The following is a 19,294-nucleotide window of genomic DNA, read 5'->3' on the forward strand; positions in this document are numbered from 1 at the left end:
CAGAAAATATATTACATTCTTGAATTCCCAGTGAAGCTTCCCAAAATATGACATTTCAAGAACAACTAAATGACGAGGTTCATTTCATTTTTGAATGACGACAGTCAGAATTTAAGTGAGAATGTCAAGGTTCACAATGTATTCAATTAAAAACTAGACTTCAAAGACTTTCATTGTTTTTCTGTAGTGATACTCTGCTCTCTGAGGCTTCTTTGCCAAGCTAGGTTTCTGACATACAGTGGGGCAAAAAAGTATTTAGTCAGCCACCAATTGTGCAAGTTCTCCCACTTAAAAAGATGAGAGAGGCCTGTAATTTTCATCATAGGTACACTTCAACTATGACAGACAAAATGAGAAAAAAAATCCAGAAAATCACATTGTAGGATTTTTTATGAATTTATTTACCTACAAACAAGCAAGATTTATGGCTCTCACAGACCTGTAACTTCTTCTTTAAGAGGCTCCTCTGTCCTCCACTCATTACCTGTATTAATGGCACCTGTTTGAACTTGTTATCAGTACAAAAGACACCTGTCCACAACCTCAAACAGTCACACTCCAAACTCCACTATGGCCAAGACCAAAGAGCTGTCAAAGGACACCAGAAACAAAATTGTAGACCTGAACCAGGCTGGGAAGACTGAATCTGCAATAGGTAAGCAGCTTGGTTTGAAGAAATCAACTGTGGGAGCAAATATTAGGAAATGGAAGACATACAAGACCAATGATAATCTCCCTCGATCTGGGGCTCCACGCAAGATCTCACCCCATGGGGTCAAAATGATCACAAGAACGGTGAGCAAAAATCCCAGAACCACACGGGGGGACCTAGTGAATGACCTACAGAGAGCTGGGACCAAAGTAACAAAGCCTACCATCAGTAACACACTACGCCGCCAGGGACTCAAATCCTGCAGTGCCAGACGTGTCCCCCTGCTTAAGCCAGTACATGTCCAGGCCCGTCTGAAGTTTGCTAGAGAGCATTTGGATGATCCAGAAGAAGATTGGGAGAATGTCATATGGTCAGATGAAACCAAAATATAACTTTTTGGTAAAGACGAGTTGAGTTGTGTTTGGAGGACAAAGAATGCTGAGAATGCATCCAAAGAACACCATACCTACTGTGAAGCATGGGGGTGGAAACATCATGCTTTGGGGCTGTTTTTCTGCAAAGGGACCAGGACGACTGATCCGTGTAAAGGAAAGAATGAATGGGGCCATGTATCGTGAGATTTTGAGTGACAACCTCCTTCCATCAGCAAGGGCATTGAAGATGAAATGTGGCTGGGTCTTTCAGCATGACAATGATCCCAAACACACCGCCCGGGCAACGAAGGAGTGGCTTCGTAAGAAGCATTTCAAAGTCCTGGAGTGGCCTAGCCAGTCTCCAGATCTCAACCCCATAGAAAATCTTTGGATGGAGTTGAAAGCCCGTGTTGCCCAGCAACAGCCCCAAAACATCACTGCTCTAGAGGAGATCTGCATGGAGGAATGGGCCAAAATACCAGCAACAGTGTGTGAAAACCTTGTGAAGACTTACAGAAAACGTTTGACCTTTGTCATTGCCAACAAAGGGTATATAACAAAGTATTGAGATAAACTTTTGTTATTGACCAAATACTTATTTTCCACCATAATTTGCAAATAAATTCATTAAAAATCCTACAATGTGATTTTCTCGATTTTTTTTCTTCTCATTTTGTCTGTCATAGTTGAAGTGTACCTATGATGAAATTACAGGCCTCTCATCTTTTTAAGTGGGAGAACATGCACAATTGGTGGCTGACTAAATACTTTTTTGCCCCACTGTAAGTATTTTTAAAGGAGACGTGTGAGTGTTTGCCCTCTTCTCCCTTTCTTGGGCTGCCTTTGCATCTCTTCAAGGCCACCTGATGGCACTGTTAATCCATTTGTAGCTGGAAAGTCTACTTAGGTTTACACACAATTCACTGTAGAGACAGTTATTGAATCATACTTAACTATGTATGCCGCAAATACATTTAGCATTTTAAAGATGTAATCTTTCATACATGTGTTGCTATACATCAAGACCTACTATAGATTTGTTTTCCCCTTGCCATTAATTATTCATGGAATCAATTTCAGCAACTAGCCTAAAGAGATTATAGGGGGACTAGAATTTGGATAAACCTGTCCAGGCTGCTTCCTTAAGGACTTTGGGGATACTATGTTATCTTCCATGGGCAGTTTTTACTTCATATCTCAAATGTCCATGTTCCTCAAGTGTCCATGTGAGCAAGCATGAGCTGTATCGGTTACGGTTACAGAGCCCCAAGGCCGCAAGTGGGGTGTTAATCCTGGAAGGGACTTGCCCTGCCAACACACACTCAGTCGCTTCTAAGTGACATTATTGATTTCATATGATGACTGGCTATTTTTAAAGTGGAGGCTAATATTGGAGGTGTTCAGAGGACTGTCTGTCTCCTTCTGTGTTGCCATCTGGGTTGAGAGAATATGAGTCCCCCTAGGAACATGGTGTACTCTTGGAGGAATCTAATCAAGTCATGACTTTCTACTCCCTTTTACAGTTGGATTCAATGCATTTGTGTGATTCTCGTAGTGAAATACCAGTTTCGTTGCATTGGTTGAGCTGCTAAAATTATAGTTATGTAGGCCTATGTCCTACAATATGTGGACAAGAAACTGCAATAAACGTTCCTTATTGCCTGGAAACTACTTGATGGTCATTGGTTTAGACACATGGGTTAGGATTCCCTTGGCCTACACATACATTGCATTCAGAAAGTATTCAGACCCCCCTTTTTCCACATTTTGTTACGTTACAGCCTTATTCTAAAATGGATTAAATAAAAAATGTTCATCAATCTACACACAATACCCCATAATGACAAAGTGAGAACAGGTTTTTAGATATTTTTGCAAAAGTATTAAAAATGAAAAAGGATATCTAATTTACCTAAGTATTCAGGCAGTATCACATCCAGCCATGATTGGGAGTCCCATAGGGTGGCGCACAATTGGCTCAGCGTCTTCCGGGGTAGGCCGTCATTGTAAATAAGAATTTGTTCTTAAATGATTTGCCTTGTTTAAATAAAAATATAAATTCAGACCCTTTACTATAAAACTTGAAATTGGGCTCAGGTGCATCCTGTTTCCATTGATCATCCTTGATGTTTCTACAACTTGATTGGAGTCCACCTGTGGTAAAATCAATTGATTTGATGATTTGGAAAGGCACACACCTGTCTAATGTCCCACTGTTGACAGTGCATGCCAGAGCAAAAACCATGCCATGAGGTTGAAGGAATTGTACGTAGAGCTCCGAGACAGGATTGTGTCGGCACATATCTGGGAGTGGCACCAAAAAAAATGTCTGCGGCATAGAAGGTCCCCAAGAACACAGTGGCCTCCATCATTCTTAAATTGAATAAGTTTGGAGGCACCAAGACTCTTCCTAGAGCTGTCCGCCCAGCCAAACTGAGCAATTGGGGGAGAAGGGCCTTGGTCAGGGAGGTGACCAAGAACCCGATGGTCACTCTGACAGAGCTCCAGAGTTCCTATGTAGAAATGGGAGAAGGTTCCAGAAGGACAACAGCCTCTGCAGCACCTCACCAATCAGGCCTTTATGGTAGAGTGTCCAGACGGAAGCCACTCTTCACTAAAAGGCACATGACAACCCGCCTGGTGGTGGCATCTTCATGCTGTGGTGATGTTTTTTCAACGGCAGGGACTGGGAGACTAGTCAGGATCGAGGAACTGAGCAAAGTACAGAGAGCTCCTTGATGAAAACCTGCTCCAGAGCGCTCATGACCTCCAACTGGGGCAAAGGTTCACCTTCCAACAGAACCATTACCCTAAGCACACAGCCAAGAAAACGCTGGAGTGGCTTCAGGACTTTGAGTGCCTAGCCAGAGCCCGGACTTGAAAATGATCTAACATCTCTGGAGACACCTGAAAATAGCTGTGAAGCAACGCTCCCCATCCAACCTGACAGAACTTGAGAGGACCTGCAGAGAAGATTGGGAGAAACTCCCCAAATACAGGTGTGCCAAGCTTATAGCGTCATACTCAAGAAGATTCAAGTTTGTAATTTGCTGCCAAAGGTGCTTCAACAAAGTACTTATGTAAATGTGATATTTCAGTTTTTGTGCAGTTTGTTTATGTCTAAGAGCTGATCTGTGATTCTCAACCAACCATTCTAGAACGGGGTGGCTAACCCTCCTTGGACCTGGGCCCAGATTCACAAAACCTTAATTTCTTATTTCTTAACTGCCATTTTTTCATCAACTATAGATTTATGAAGAAAGTAAAGCAAAGTTGCTATTCCTCAAAGTTTATTGGAAAGGTTCTGCGTTATTTCTTATGTTTCACCTTAAGCAAAATGTTTTGGGATTTGTTCTTAATTATAAGATGGCTAAACCCTTGTCTTAAACTCAGGGCAGTGAGAGAATATGCTCATGAAATCAATTGAACTTGTTTAAAACACTCACAAACTGACTTGCCTAGTTAAATAAAGGTAAAATTTAAAAAATGAAAGTAATACAAATGTTTTAGAACAGTAATCTCAGTAAGAAATATGCTAACATGATTGCCGGTTGCCTAGGAACAAACATCTTAAGAAGATTCTAACAAGATATTTGAGAAGTTTGTAGGAAAATCATTCAATCTTAAGATATTGTTGAGGAATTGCACTAATGAACTATCTTATGAACTTTATTATATATTTTTTAAGAAGCTTCTTAAGTTTTTGCATAAGAAATGTTTTGTGAATATGCGCACTGTTCCTCAAGACCTTGATTGGCTGATTCAGGTGTGTTTGTGTAACAGTGTTGCTTTCGTCCCTCTCGTCCAAACCTGGGCTTGAATCAGGAACCCTCTGCACACATCGAAAACAGTCAACCTTAGAAGCATCCTTACCTATCGCTCCACAAAAGCGAGAAGGGACGTGCTCGTTTAGCACAGCTGTGGGACGCCGGACTATGTTAAGTGGCGAAAGTGGAGAATTGTAGAGCTGGAAGCGGTGAAAGTCAATACTAACTATAAACCGACAGATGATGGAAAAATGTCAGAAAGAAATAAACAATTGTTACTGTTTTTATAACTAATGACAAACTACAAAGTAAAAATACTCAGTTTGCCTCTGATGCAAATGGCTGTTATAATGTTTGTTAATCAAATCAAAAACAAATTTATTTGTATAGCCCTTCGTACATCAGCTGATATCTCAAAGTGCTGTACAGAAACCCAGCCTAAAACCCCAAACAGCAAGCAATGCAGGTGTAGAAGCACAGTGGCTAGGAAAAACTCCCTAGAAAGGCCAAAACCTAGGAAGAAACCTAGAGAGGAACCAAGCTATGTGGGGTGGCCAGTCCTCTTCTGGCTGTGCCGGGTGGAGATTATAACAGAACATGGCCAAGATGTTCAAATGTTCATAAATGACCAGCATGGTCGAATAATAATAAGGCAGAACAGTTGAAACTGGAGCAGCAGCACGGTCAGGTGGACTGGGGACTGCAAGGAGTCATCATGTCAGGTAGTCCTGGGGCATGGTCCTAGGGCTCAGGTCAGTTGAAACTGGAGCAGCAGCACGGCCAGGTGGACTGGGGACAGCAAGGAGTCATCATGTCAGGTAGTCCTGGGGCATGGTCCTAGGGCTCAGGTCCTCCGAGAGAGAGAAAGAAAGAGAGGAGAGAATTAGAGAACGCACACTTAGATTCACACAGGACACCGAATAGGACAGGAGAAGTACTCCAGATATAACAAACTGACCCTAGCCCCCCCGACACATAAACTACTGCAGCATAAATACTGGAGGCCGAGACAGGAGGGGTCAGGAGACACTGTGGCCCCATCCGAGGACACCCCCGGACAGGGCCAAACAGGAAGGATATAACCCCACCCACTTTGCCAAAGCACAGCCCCCACACCACTATCAATGGCCATAAGTTAGTTTGTCTCTACCGTGTACATTTTGTTTTGTTTTTGACTGAGCCAGACTCGCCGGCTGTTTTGAGCGGGGCATTCTGCTTGTCCCAGCTCGCCATATCTATCTATGCTGAATCTGAACATGCAGTGTCAGTTGGTAGGACTACCCCTAGGATGAGGCTACGGCATTTTTGTACAAACTATGATGCCACCAGGGTATAAGAATGCAATGGGTGCATTTTATCAAATGCCAATGCCTCCCATCACATGACGTGTAGCTCACATTTAAATGCTGTTCTTTATGACTAAAGTTGGAATTCAATCATTGCAGATAGAATGGTTCTGTTATAATTTACAGATGTAGCTAACATGAATCACTCTTGACTGTAGGTATTGTTAAAAGAAGAGAAATACTATTGCAATAATGAATTAAGACAAAGCTCAGAAATGTAAAGTGTTTAATACCAAGGATACAGTCAGCTGAGTGCATGCATTTAGAAAGTTCACAACACATTTTATACTCTTCCCTTGTAAGCGTCATCTCCCCAGCTATACATTTTTTGACCCCAATGATTTTCCCTCTGGCTCCCCTGTGGAATGCCCATTGTCCTCTTTTTGTTTAGCCAGATGTCAGAATCCCACCTCGTCCATCTTCTGTTCTGGGCCTCACCCTGCTGTCTGATCCTAGGCAATTTCCTCTTCTCTAATTAGGTCATGGTTTCTAAATTAGCATACACACAGTTTCATGGCCTAAACTCCATTAATACTCACAGTAATCATTCACTACACAGGATACAAACAAACTACAGTTTAACTTGAAACATTTACATTTTAATAGAATCCAGTATGCTTATGCTTATTTCACAATGTGAGTCTTCCTTCAGACTCTTACATTATCCTCTGACTGCTCCGGGCCCTGGATTTATTTCATTTCACATGACTGCTTGTGTCCGGGATTTGATTTCTCCTGACCTCATTCCTGGGCTGGCTGTCTCTCTGGAGGATGTGCCTGACGCAAAAAAGTTTCAGGTGCGCGACTAAGAGTTATCGCCTGCAATTGGAACCCAAGTCTCGTTATCACTCTTGTTTTATAATCGTAACATTATCATCTTCTCACAGCTGCCCCATTTCCAAAACAGTGCATGGTTGGTAGACAGTCGGTGGCACGGGGTCTGGTCTGTAGTGGCCTTGTAATTTTATCTTTCTGAAGACAATTGAAAAATCATGGTTTTCTCCACGTGCTCCTTGGGATTTTTTTGATCACGTGTTTTATCATTCACGTTTTTCTTCTTTCTCAAAGGGTTAGGATACTAAGGGGAGACTCATTCACACAACGGCATGCCATCGCCCACAACTGCTGTAATCGGAGTGAGTGATGGTGACTTTATTTAGTTACACTTGCTGAATGATTATTCGTGGGGGGGGGGGGGGCGGGGAGTTTCCTAATCTGCACATCAAGCGAAAAACATTGCCTCCCTGCTCAGCACGCACCCCTTTCCAACACTGTCCTTGGGGTATAAAATATATATTGGACCAGAATCTGGTCAGGATTAGGAGTTTTTCAATATCAGACAATTGGAGACTAAAATACCTGAACATATACAGTTTCACAACCACCTGTCTCTTAATTTAAGACCCATGTTAAGGAATACAGATGGGACATATTCATGCAGTAGGAATAGCTAAATGGGACAAAGTGAAAGAACTTGACCCTTATATCTTTATAGTTTATTGAACTGAGCAGTAGTCACACAGACAGACACCGTATACATTGTTTTGTACATGACTAGTGCAGCTTTAATCACATTTTGTTTGAATATAGCATACAGATTTGTAACAGCTCCCAGCTAATATGTAAACCATCACTTCATAATAATAAGAATAGCTATTGGATTGAAAGAAACTACCGACGTGACTGGCAGGTAAACAAGCCAATGGAGCATTGAGTAAGATCTGTATCAAACTTTTTAAAGGGATTTACTTTTTATCAACTCCCCTAGGATGCAACATGTGTTAAGTTTCCTCACAGATTGCATTTGCTACATGCTCTGAGTCTGACTGCAGCCCATGTCTCTGTTTTGCACACACATTTCTGTGCACTATTGTTGACGCAGATCATGGTGACAAAATTAGGCAATGGCAGTTTGTGTTCCCACAAGGCAATGTGAAACCCAAGTCATTCCCCATGGAGTTGTCTGTCTTCAGTCTAGCATCACTGGGTTACCAACTTCTTCCATATTAGCAGTTGCACCCCTCACAATGCTTATTGCCTGATTTAGGGCAATTGATAACTTATCAATAATACCCAGCTGATTCTCAACATTACTGTTGACCTATGTAAGGAGCACCTGTACTTCATGAATGGTCTCTTCATAGGATTGCCTTTGTAGCAACCCGCCAGAAGTGGTAGTCTACACTCAGCAATTGAAGCATACTCTACACATTTTAAAGTGTGAGAATGTCTCACTATTCATTGTTGAAATAAGTAACTTGAGCGACTGGGGAAGGGAAGTAATTGTAATTTATGATTGGATCATACAGTTTTATGTATGGCCAATCCCTTGTTAAATGAAAGGTAACCAATCACAAGTGAGAGAAACTATAGAGCCCCACAGTGGTGTCATAATACCCATAAAACCTACCAGTCAAATAGGGAAATGGTTCCAATTGTTTTTCCACCATTAATTTTAGAAACACTTAAAATAAGGGCTGTGATTCGTGTAGGCTTACCCTGGCGTGGCGTTTTGATAACCATGTAAATCATTCTCGGACCACCCCTCATCACTGTCAAGCGCTCCCTAAAACACTTCTGCGAGCAGGCCTTTCTAATCGACCTGGCCCAGGTATCCTGGAAGGATATTGACCTCAACCCGTCAGTAGAGGATGCCTGGTTGTTCTTTTAAAAGTGCTTTCCTCACCATCTTAAATAAGCATGCCCCTTTCAATAAAAAAAAAAAACTAAGAACAGATATAGCCCTTGGTTCACTCCAGACTACTGCCCTTGACCAGCACAAAATCACCCTGTGGTGTACTACACTAGCTTCGAACAGTCCCCGCGATATGCAACTTTTCAGGGAAGTCAGGAACCAATACACACAGTCAGTTAGGATAGCAAAGGCTAGCTTTTTCAAGCAGACATTTGCATCCTGCAGCACTAATTCCAAAAAGTTTGAGACTGTAAAGTCCATGGAGAATAAGAGTACCTCCTCCCAGCTGCCCACTGCACTGAGACTAGGAAACACTGTCACCACTGATAAATCCATGATAATCGAGACTTTCAATAACCATTTCTCTATAGCTGGCCATTCTTTCCACCTGGCTACCCCAACCCCGGCCAACAGCTCTGCATTCCCCACAGCAACTGGCCCAAGCCCCCCTTCCTGCTTCTCCTTCACCCAAATCCAGACAGCTGATGTTCTGAAAGAGCTGCAAAATCTGGATCCCTACAAATCAGCTGGGCTAGACAATCTGGACCCTCTCTTTCTAAACTTATCCGCCGCCTTTGTGCAACCCCTATTACTAGTCTGTTCAACCTCTCTTTCGTATCGTCTGAGATTCCTAAAGATTGGAAAGCGGCCTCGGTCATCCCTCTCTTCAAAGGGGGAGACACCCTTGACGCAAACTGTTACAGACCTATATCCATCCTGCCCTTACTTTCTAAAGTCTTCGAAAGCCAAGTGAACAACCAGATCACCGACCAATTCGAATTCCACTGTACCTTCTCCGCTATGCAATCTGGTTTCCCAGCGGGTCACGGGTGCACCTCAGCCACGCTCAAGGTCCTAAACGATATCATAACTGCCATCGATAAAAGACAGTACTGTGCAGCCGTCTTCATCGACCTGGCCAAGGTTTTAAAATTCTGTCAATAACCATATTCTTAATAGGCATACTCAACAGCCTTGGTTTCTCAAATGATGGATCACCAACTACCTCTCAGAGTTCAGTGTGTCAAATCGGAGGGCCTGTTGTCTCTGGCAGTCTCTATGGGGGTGCCACAGGGTTGAATTCTTAGGCCGACTCTTTTCTATGTATATATCAATGATGTCACTCTTGCTGCGGGTGATTCTTTGATCCACCTCTACTCAGACGACACCATTCTGTATACATCTGGCCCTTCTTTGGACACTGTGTTAACAAACCTCCAGATGAGCTTCAACGTCATACAACACTCCTTCCGTGGCCTCCAACTGCTCTAAAATGCAAGTAAAACTAAATGCATACTCTTCAACCGATTGCTGCCCGCACCCTCCTGCCCGACTAGCATCACTACTCTGACTTAGAATATGTGGACAACTACAAATACCTAGGTGTCTGGCTAGACTGTAAACTGTCCTTCCAGACTCACATTAAGCATCGCCAATCCAAAGTTAAATGTAGAGTTGGCTTCCTATTTCGCAACAAAGCCTCCTTCACTCATGCTGCCAAACATACCCAGGTAAAACTGACCATCCTACCGATCCTTGACTTCAACGATGTCATTTAGCCTCCAACACTCTACTCAGCAAACTGGATGCGATCTGACAGTGCCATCCGTTTTGTCACCAAAGCCTCATATACTACCCATCACTGCGTCCTGTTGGCTGGTCCTCGCTCCATATTCGTCGCCAAAACCTACTTGCCGATAGGTCATCTATAAGTCTTTGCTAGGTAAAGCTCTGCCTTATCTCAGCTCACTGGTCACCATAGCAACACCCACCGGTAGCACGCGCTCCAGCAGGTATATTTCACTGGTCATCCCCAAAGCGGCACCTTTGGCCACCTTTCCTTCCAGTTGTCTGCTGCCAATGACTGGAACGAATTGCAAAAATCACTGAAGTTGGAGACTTATACAGTTGAAGTCGGAGGTTTACATACACTTAGGTTGGAGTCATTACAACTCGTTTTTCAACCTCTCCACAAATTTCTTGTTAACAAACTATAGTTTTTGCAAGTCGGTTAGGAGATCTACTTTGTGCATGACAAGTAATTTTTCCAACAATTTTTTACAGACAGATTATTTCACTATCACAATTCCAGTGTGTCAGAAGTTAACATACACTAAGTTGACTGTGCCTTTAAACAGCTTGGAAAATTCCAGAAAATTATGTCATGGCTTTAGATGCTTCTGATAGGCTAATTAACATATTTTGAGTCAATTGGAGGTGTACCTGTGGATGTATTTCAAGGCCTACCTTCAAACTCAGTGCCTCTTTGCTTTACATCATGGGAAAATCAAAATAAATCAGCCAAGACCTCAAAAAGAAAAAAAAATTGTAGACCTCCACAAGTCTCGTTCATCCTTGGGAGCAATTTCCAAACACCTGAAGGTACCACGTAAATCTGTACAAACAATAGTACGCAAGTATAAACACCATGGGACGTAGTTGTCTATACCACTCTGGAATGAGACGCGTTCTGTCTCCTAGAGAAGAACGTACTTTGGTGCGAAAAGTGCAAATCAATCCCAGAACAACAGCAAAGGACCTTGTGAAAATGCTGGAAGAAACAGGTACAAAAGTATCTATATCCACAGTAAAATGAGTCCTATATCGACATAACCTGAAAGGCCTCTCAGCAAGGATGAAGCCACTTCTCCAAAACCGCCATAAAAAGCCAGACTACGGTTTGCAACTGCACGTGGGGACAAAGATCATACTTTTTGGAGAAATGTCCTCTGGTCTGATGAAGCAAAAATAGAACTGTTTGGCCATAATGACCATCTTGATGTTTGGAGGAAAAAGGAGGAGGCTTGCAAACCGAAGAACACTATCCCAAACGTGAATCACGGGGGTGGCAGCATCATGTTGTGGGGGCGCTTTGCTGCAGGAGGGACTGGTGTTCTGATATTTATCCAACATCACTGAAAGCATAATCATCACTATCTGCAACTGGTAGTTCTCAACAAGATCAGGTATCCTTCTCAAAATGTCCTTATTTTATTTATTTATTTCAACTTTATTTAACCTTATGATTGTAACATGTTTCAGTCACAATGCTGCAGTGGAGTCATTGTGGCTATGCTGTAACACCATGATAGTAGTAAAATCTTGAACCTGAATCTCAAAAACACCATCTAGCTAAGGCATAACGTACATACGAAGCAAGACTGCATAGTCCTTAGTATCAGTCATTACATTTCACAGGCCTATTTTTAAAGTGCACTAACGCATGTTCATCAAAATCTAACTTTGTTTACTTAATTTATGGCAGTCTGCTTTTGGTCCATGGCCTGTCTGTTTTTCACTCCAGTATAAGTAATTAGTGCACACTCAAAGCCATATATCTGAAATACTGCATTAAAACTATTACTGAAATTATAAAGAAGTTAATTATCCTTTTAGCACCATACTATGGCCATTGCTAATGTACAAGAGGTCCTCTTTTCCTCAAGTGCGATATAGCTTCAGAGCTTTTAAGATAGTATTATTCAGCACTTTTATGTCAGTCTTTAAGAGTTTCATTTGTTTGTCCCTAATCCAACAGGGAGATCACTTCATCATTTATCGTCTCTAGCACACTCTGTATTGTCTTTTCTCACTCTCAGAAAGGCAGAGTTTCCATGAAAATTTTGTCCACTATGGGGGGTGGTATGACCAAGTCCTCAAGCTTAAGATAGAAGATGCGCTGCAGGCCCTGGGTGCAGAGAGTCCGTAGCTCGGGCAGTTTTCCCAGGAGGCGGGACAGGTAGTTGGGCCGAGTGGAGTCCGAGGCGCAGCTCGAGACATGATCTCTGAGACAGGTGATGAGCTGGTTCTGGAACTCCTCCACCCGCTTGGGCTCCTTCAGGCCGTGGCGGTCTGGAGAATCAGGAGACAGAAAAGGCTTCGCGTGTGACCAGAAAGTGTGGAGAGTATCGTTTTTTACATTTATCATTATTCTGTAACACAATAACATGATGTAAGCCTGTGAATCAAGATAGATGTAGATCCAGCTTGTTCAGGCAACTCAGGTCAGGGTGAACATAAAGATTGACATTGCAACATGGCGCCTGCAGTCATACCGTACTGGATTATGGTGTGATGTCTCTGTTAACAGAGCCTGACAGGCTGGCGCGTATGCGTAGGTGGGTTGAGCTCTCACCAGTGATTATGACCAGGGTTGTGAGGCAGGAGAAGGACGACATGTCCAGGTTCATGCGGTGGAGGCTCTGGGAGAAGTCCATGATGGAGTCTATCCAGTCACCGAAGCCCCGTACACACTGCATCCGGTGAAGCACCACTCCATTGCAGAATATCAGCTTGTGTGTCTCAGGGTTGATCCTTGGAAAGAGAATATAAATAGGATGGATTAACAATGTCTTTGATACCCATGATTGTTGCTTCTAAAATATCTGCACAATGTGAGTTGTGGGTGCAATCAATCCTGTCATTCATATTTTATGTACTTTAGAATCCTAGCAATACAGTGACCAATATCAATACAACACAGTTATAGCTCTGTATATGCAAGGTGGTCTTCTGGACCATTTTTTTTTATTTTTACAATGACATAATTTGGTTCTTCTTACCTGTATGCTAGTCGCAAGATGAACAGTTCCATGAAGGCGGACTCCAGTAGCAGCTCCTGGTCCTCAGAGCAGAAGGCAGTGAACCCAGGGATGCTCTCAGCCCACTTGCTAATCACGTCCATGGATGCCGTGAGGAGGTTGTAGAACTGTTTGACGTCACCAACGCCCACTTTCTCTGACAGACTGGTCACAGTCTCCTGGTACTGAATTAGAAACGAGGGAGAAGGGTTAGTTCCATTAGGGGAATTCCCTGCATTCTTTTGGTTCAATTTATAACACCATAGTGCCCTCCAAGCTCGTCATCAAGCCCTGGGTCTCGACCCCGCCCTGTGCAACTGGGTACTGGACTTCCTGACGGGCCGCCCCCAGGTGGTGAGGGTAGGCAACAACATTTCCACCCCGCTGATCGTCAACACTGGGGCCCCACAAGGGTGCGTTCTGAGCCCTCTCCTGTACTCCCTGTTCACCCACGACTGCGTGGCTACGCACGCCTCCAACTCAATCATCAAGTTTGCGGACGACACAACAGTGGTAGGCTTGATTACCAACAACGACTAGACGGCCTACAGGGAGGAGGTGAGGGCCCTCGGAGTGTGGTGTCAGGAAAATAACCTCACACTCAACGTCAACAAAACTAAGGAGATGATTGTGGACTTCAGGAAACAGCAGAGGGAACACCCCCCTATCCACATCGATGGAACAGTAGTGGAGAGGGTAGTAAGTTTTAAGTTCCTCGGCGTACACATCACAGACAAACTGAATTGGTCCACCCACACAGACAGCATCGTGAAGAAGGTGCAGCAGCGCCTCTTCAACCTCAGGAGGCTGAAGAAATTCGGCTTGTCACCAAAAGCACTCACAAACTTCTACAGATGCACAATCGAGAGCATCCTGTCGGGCTGTATCACCGCCTGGTACGGCAACTGCTCCGCCCACAACCGTAAGGCTCTCCAGAGGGTAGTGAGGTCTGCACAACGCATCACCGGGGGCAAACTACCTGCCCTCCAGGATACCTACACCATCCGATGTCACAGGAAGGCCATAAAGATCATCAAGGACAACAACCACCCGAGCCACTGCCTGTTCACCCCGCTATCATCCAGAAGGCGAGGTCAGTACAGGTGCATCAAAGCTGGGACCGAGAGACTGAAAAACAGCTTCTATCTCAAGGTCATGAGACTGTTAAACAGCCACCACTAACATTGAGTGGCTGCTGCCAACACACTGGCTCAACTCCAGCCACTTTAATAATGGGAATTGATGGGAAATGTAAAATATATCACTAGCCACTTTAAACAATGCTACCTAATATAATGTTTACATACCCTACATTATTCATCTCATATGTATATGTATATACTGTACTCTATATCGTCTACTGCATCTTTATGTAATACATGTATCACTAGCCACTTTAACTATGCCACTTTGTTTACATACTCATCTTATATGTATATACTGCACTCAATACCATCTACTGTATCTTGCCTATGCCGCTCTGTACCATCACTCATTCATATATCTTTATGTACATATTCTTTATCCCCTTACACTTGTGTCTGTCTATAAGGTAGTAGTTTTGGAATTGTTAGCTAGATTACTTGTTGGTTATTACTGCATTGTCGGAACTAGAAGCACAAGCATTTCGCTACACTCGCATTAACATCTGCTAACCATGTGTATGTGACAAATAAGATTTGATTTGATGCTCCATCCTTAGAGTACCAACAGCGACCTTAAACGCCAAAAAACAATAAGTCATAATAGACAGACCACAATGGAGAATTTGCAGTAGTCCTTACCTTAGAGTAGTCCAGTTTCCCAACACTAGGGTTTGAGTCAATGTGTGCCCTCACAAGAGAGGCAATGATATTAACTGGAGACTCAGCAGAAGATAGGTCCTGGGCTGTTTTTGGCTTGGAGGGCAGACGACCTCTTCGACCTTTTAAGCTATCTGTTCTCACAACTTGGAGAGAGCGAGAGAGATACAAGGTCAATAATGTCTTAGCAACTGAGAGAGAAACAGTAGTTATTGTGAAAGATGTGGTAGTAAAATGCATTTGAAGTGCTGGGCTCACCTTCTTTCATCATGCCTTCTGCCAGGCACTTCTGAAAACGACAGAATTGACAGCGATTCCGTCGCCTCTTGTCCACCGGACAGTCCTTGTTGGCAAGACACACGTATTTGGCTTTTTTCTGTACAGTACGCTGCAAAGAACACAGAAAAAAAACCTTAGCTATTAAGTTCAGGCTAGCAATGGAGATGCATATTTTTTTATTTTACCAGGTAAATTGACTGAGAAAACATTCTCATTTGCAGCAACAACCTGGGGAATAGTTACAGGGGAGAGGAATGAGCCAATTGTAAACTGGGGATTATTAGGTGACCGTGATGGTTTGAGGTCCAGATTGGGAATTTAGCCAGGACACCGGGGTTAAAACCCCTACTCTTACAATAAGTGCCATGTGATCTTTAATGACCTCAGAGAGTCAGGACACCCATTTAATGTCCCATCCAAAAGACAGCAACCTACACAGGGCAGTGTCCCCAATCACTGCCCTGGGGAATTGGGATATTTATTTTTTTAGATCAGAGGAAAGAGTGCCTCCTACTGGAGGCCCTCCAACACCACTTCCAGCAGCATCTGGTCTCCCATCCAGGAACTGACCAGTACCAACCCTGCTTAGCTTCAGAAGCAAGCCAGCAGTGGTATGCAGGGTGGTATGCTGCTGGCGAATATATGAATTGTGTTTGCATTGCATGAAAAATGCATTATACACCAATTTATGAAATAAATTGACAGAAGAGGAAAAAGCTGCTCACCTTGAAAAAACCTTTGCAGCCCTCACAGGTACGAACCCCATAGTGCTGACAGGAGGCGTTGTCCCCACAGACAGCACAGCGACCCTCATTTCCAGTAGGGCTGTTCGGTTTCAGCGACATGCTACCTTCCATGAAGCCAGAGTCATCTAGGGTGCCTGGCTCCAGGGTTAGAGGGGAGAAAGAAAGCAGGGAGGGGTGCTGCTCCTGACAGAAGTGGCCTTGATCAGCCAGCTGGGGCTGGGGTTGGTCCAGAGGAGACAGATCCTCTACTGAGCCGGGTCCATAGGTGAAGAAAGAGGATGTCTGTAATAATGCAGTCTTATCAGCCACCCAGCAGTCCAGGCTGGGAGAGTAGGGGCCGGAGGCCGAGGCCCAAGCTGATGCAAGCTGGGGCTGGAAGCCTGGGGTACAGGGAGACTGGGCTGACGCCGGGCTGCCGAAACATTCAGAGCCACCAGAAGACAGGGCTTCGTCAAAGTAGCTCAGGGCAAAGCTGCCAGGGTAGCAGCCATAAATCTGGAAGTCATCCTTCTTGAAGGGCGATTCATGGACAGAGTCTGTGCTAGAGGTTGTAGGAGCTGTGGCGATCTGACAGGAGGAAGCATCAAACTCGCTAGTGTATGTGCCCACCAGGGAGTTGATGCTAGGCAGGGAGGCGTCAGAGAGCTGGTCCGTCTGGCTACTCACGTCCATGGCTAACCTGCAGGTAAGGTCCAGGCTCAGAGACTCTGAGTTGTAGAGGCTGTTATCATAAGAATGAACTCCATGCAGGGGGTGAATGCAGGCCATTTCTGTTGAGTAAAGGTGCAGACAAAACTTGAGAGCATTTACAAAGGCAATTTTACAGAGGGCCTTTGTGAGCTGACTGTAAGAGATACTAGAATCTTCTAGAATCTACAGTCATGAATTTGTAGTTGACATCCTGTACCCCTGGGTTGCCAATCCCTGCATGGGTTATGGAGGACTGTCAAATCTGTCTCATCTAAAGGCATGAAATGAATTTACTTCAGGTGCCAGATACCCCCTCCCCTGCAGGACAAGCCACACAACTTTCATAACTGTGCCCTTCCTCCCAACGTGTAGTAGGTAATGCTAACCCTTCTGACCCCGCCAGTAGATTGAAAAAACGGTCTCTCTTGTAGAAAGCCTTTGTTTCAGTTGAGTGTTTTCCCAAACTACATCCCCATTACCATGGGTGTACTCTTTAGCCATCATTAACGTTCCGTTTTGCAACTAAAACAAGTTTCTATTGGACAAATACAGGTAGGTCCCGCCCTATTTCGTTCCATTTGCAGAAACGTTTTGCAACAGTATCAGCATAATGAACATGACCCTGGAAATCTTAGAAGTTTAAAAACACACCGAACTACATGTCTGAGGGGGTTGGCTTTCAGAGTATGGACTCAGGCCATGAAGGAAGAGGAGTGTAGATCCCCCACTGAAGGTAAAAGACTGATTTGAATGTCTGTCAGCACAACTAAAGTTAGTGCATCTTTGAGAGTCTCCCTATCCAGAAATAATTTTGCCATTTCCTGGTTGCTAAAATTCTAATAGCTTGCTTAATTTTTGTTTATGTGACAAAACAAGCAAGTATAGTGTAGATAATCATTGTACCATCTAAACCGCTGTCAAATAGCTTTTCCATAACCAAAAATATTGTATTTTCATCTGTTTGAAGCTGGTGTACAAAACCAAAAGACACAAAAACAAATCTTAATGGGAAGCATAGAAATAGCGCACATAGAACATATCTACCGCTTCTTAGACTTGTTTTCAATGAAGAGTGACAGATCTATAACACACACATTTTATGTGAAATTGGTCAGGTCCACAAAAAGTTACATATTGCAGCTTTCAGTCGTTCTCCATGTAGCCACATTAGTATTTTTCTGTCTGACTAGTACATTGCTTTAAAAATAGTGTAGTTGGCAGTGCATTAGATTGTGATGCACTAGATGCACATCAGAGGAACTAAGTGGAAGCACATGTAGTACCTCCTACCTGTATCAACAGGTAAGCCACTGCATGCTGACAGTTGCATGTAGCATGCGTATAACTAAATAACTATACACATACAGTATGATGATTTGTTGTTGTTTTGACATCTCATGCAGCAATTCACTGTCAAATATACACTATTTAAATATACAGTAACTTTTAATTGTCCTCCCAATCACCTATAGATGGCATGTCTCTCCAGTTCTAAGGTATTTTGCATGTATGACTTTTAGATTTATGCATTTTAGGATAATATGGTTCTAATTAATTACATTAATTTACAGAATGCACCATAATAAGGGGTGGCAGGTAGCCTAGTGGTTATGAGCATTGGGTCAGTAACTGAAAGGGCACTGGTTCGAATCCCCAAACTGGCTAGATTAAACATCTGTCCATGTGCCCTTGAGCAAGGCACTCAAACCTAATTGCTCCTGTAAATCCCTCGGGATTAGACCTCTAGTAAATGTAATATGATACTGACAGTGAAAACTGAGCGCTTCCTTACCTGTTATAACCCACTAGTATTTTATGCAATGTCCGTATTCCAAGCGGTAGGTCGTCATCTCCAGTAGTTATTTTTGCTCTGCAGTCCAAATGTTGTTGAGGGGAACACATTTTTATACGATCAATTGTATCGTACCACTACGTCAGAGGGACGCCCCGTTCCATTTCCCGTACAAGGCAACGCCGAGGCGGGTATCTTTCCAGGCTGAAGCCAATCAGCTCGCGTCAGTCAGAGTTCCTTGCAAGTGACGCACTCGCGGGATTCCATTGAAGCATGCGTCCACAAATCAACAGAAGTAGCTTACTACAAACACATCGAGAGACAGAAGTTTGTTAAATATATAAAAAACATAACTTAACACAGAGAAAAACAGGCTACTTTAGATGACACAAAACAACTTTCAGTCGCTCATTGGCCAAATATCACATGCATAATAAATTGACACGCTCTCTCCATTGAAAACGCTCACTAAATAACTTTTTCCCAATTTAAATTAAGTTGAACTTTTTACCAAGTGGTGTTTTTTTTGTAATCAAATACGCTAGATATGACAAATAGCCTTCATCACACC

The 19,294-nt window shown here is 43.4% G+C and overlaps 1 protein-coding gene across 1 annotated transcript; it reads right to left on the reverse strand.

Annotated features, from left to right (window-relative positions):
- Positions 1-7,620: 7,620 nt before the first annotated feature.
- LOC110532548 (putative nuclear hormone receptor HR38) lies at positions 7,621-18,845 on the reverse strand. The gene is made up of 7 exons (XM_021616536.3): positions 18,724-18,845; positions 16,221-17,011; positions 15,475-15,604; positions 15,199-15,362; positions 13,397-13,599; positions 12,970-13,148; positions 7,621-12,686 (listed from the first exon to the last, which is right to left on the reverse strand). The coding sequence occupies exons 2-7, from the start codon at positions 17,007-17,009 to the stop codon at positions 12,430-12,432; spliced, it is 1,722 nt and encodes a 573-aa protein (XP_021472211.2). The 5' UTR covers positions 17,010-17,011; positions 18,724-18,845; the 3' UTR covers positions 7,621-12,429.
- Between the last annotated feature and the right edge of the window lie 449 nt (positions 18,846-19,294).

Source organism: Oncorhynchus mykiss, chromosome 9 (assembly GCF_057628025.1).
Source record: "Oncorhynchus mykiss isolate SJ-2025 chromosome 9, ASM5762802v1, whole genome shotgun sequence".
Lineage (NCBI taxonomy): Eukaryota > Metazoa > Chordata > Actinopteri > Salmoniformes > Salmonidae > Oncorhynchus > Oncorhynchus mykiss.

Coding starts and splice junctions, on each gene's coding strand:
- LOC110532548 (XM_021616536.3), bottom strand. CDS start 17,009: ATGGCCTGCATTCACCCCCTGCATGGAGTTCATTCTTATGATAACAGC. Junction 15,363..15,474: donor AGAAGGCATGATGAAAGAAG/GTGAGCCCAGCA, acceptor GCTCTCTCCAAG/TTGTGAGAACAGATAGCTTA. Junction 13,149..13,396: donor ATCTTGCGACTAGCATACAG/GTAAGAAGAACC, acceptor TCTCTTTCCAAG/GATCAACCCTGAGACACACA.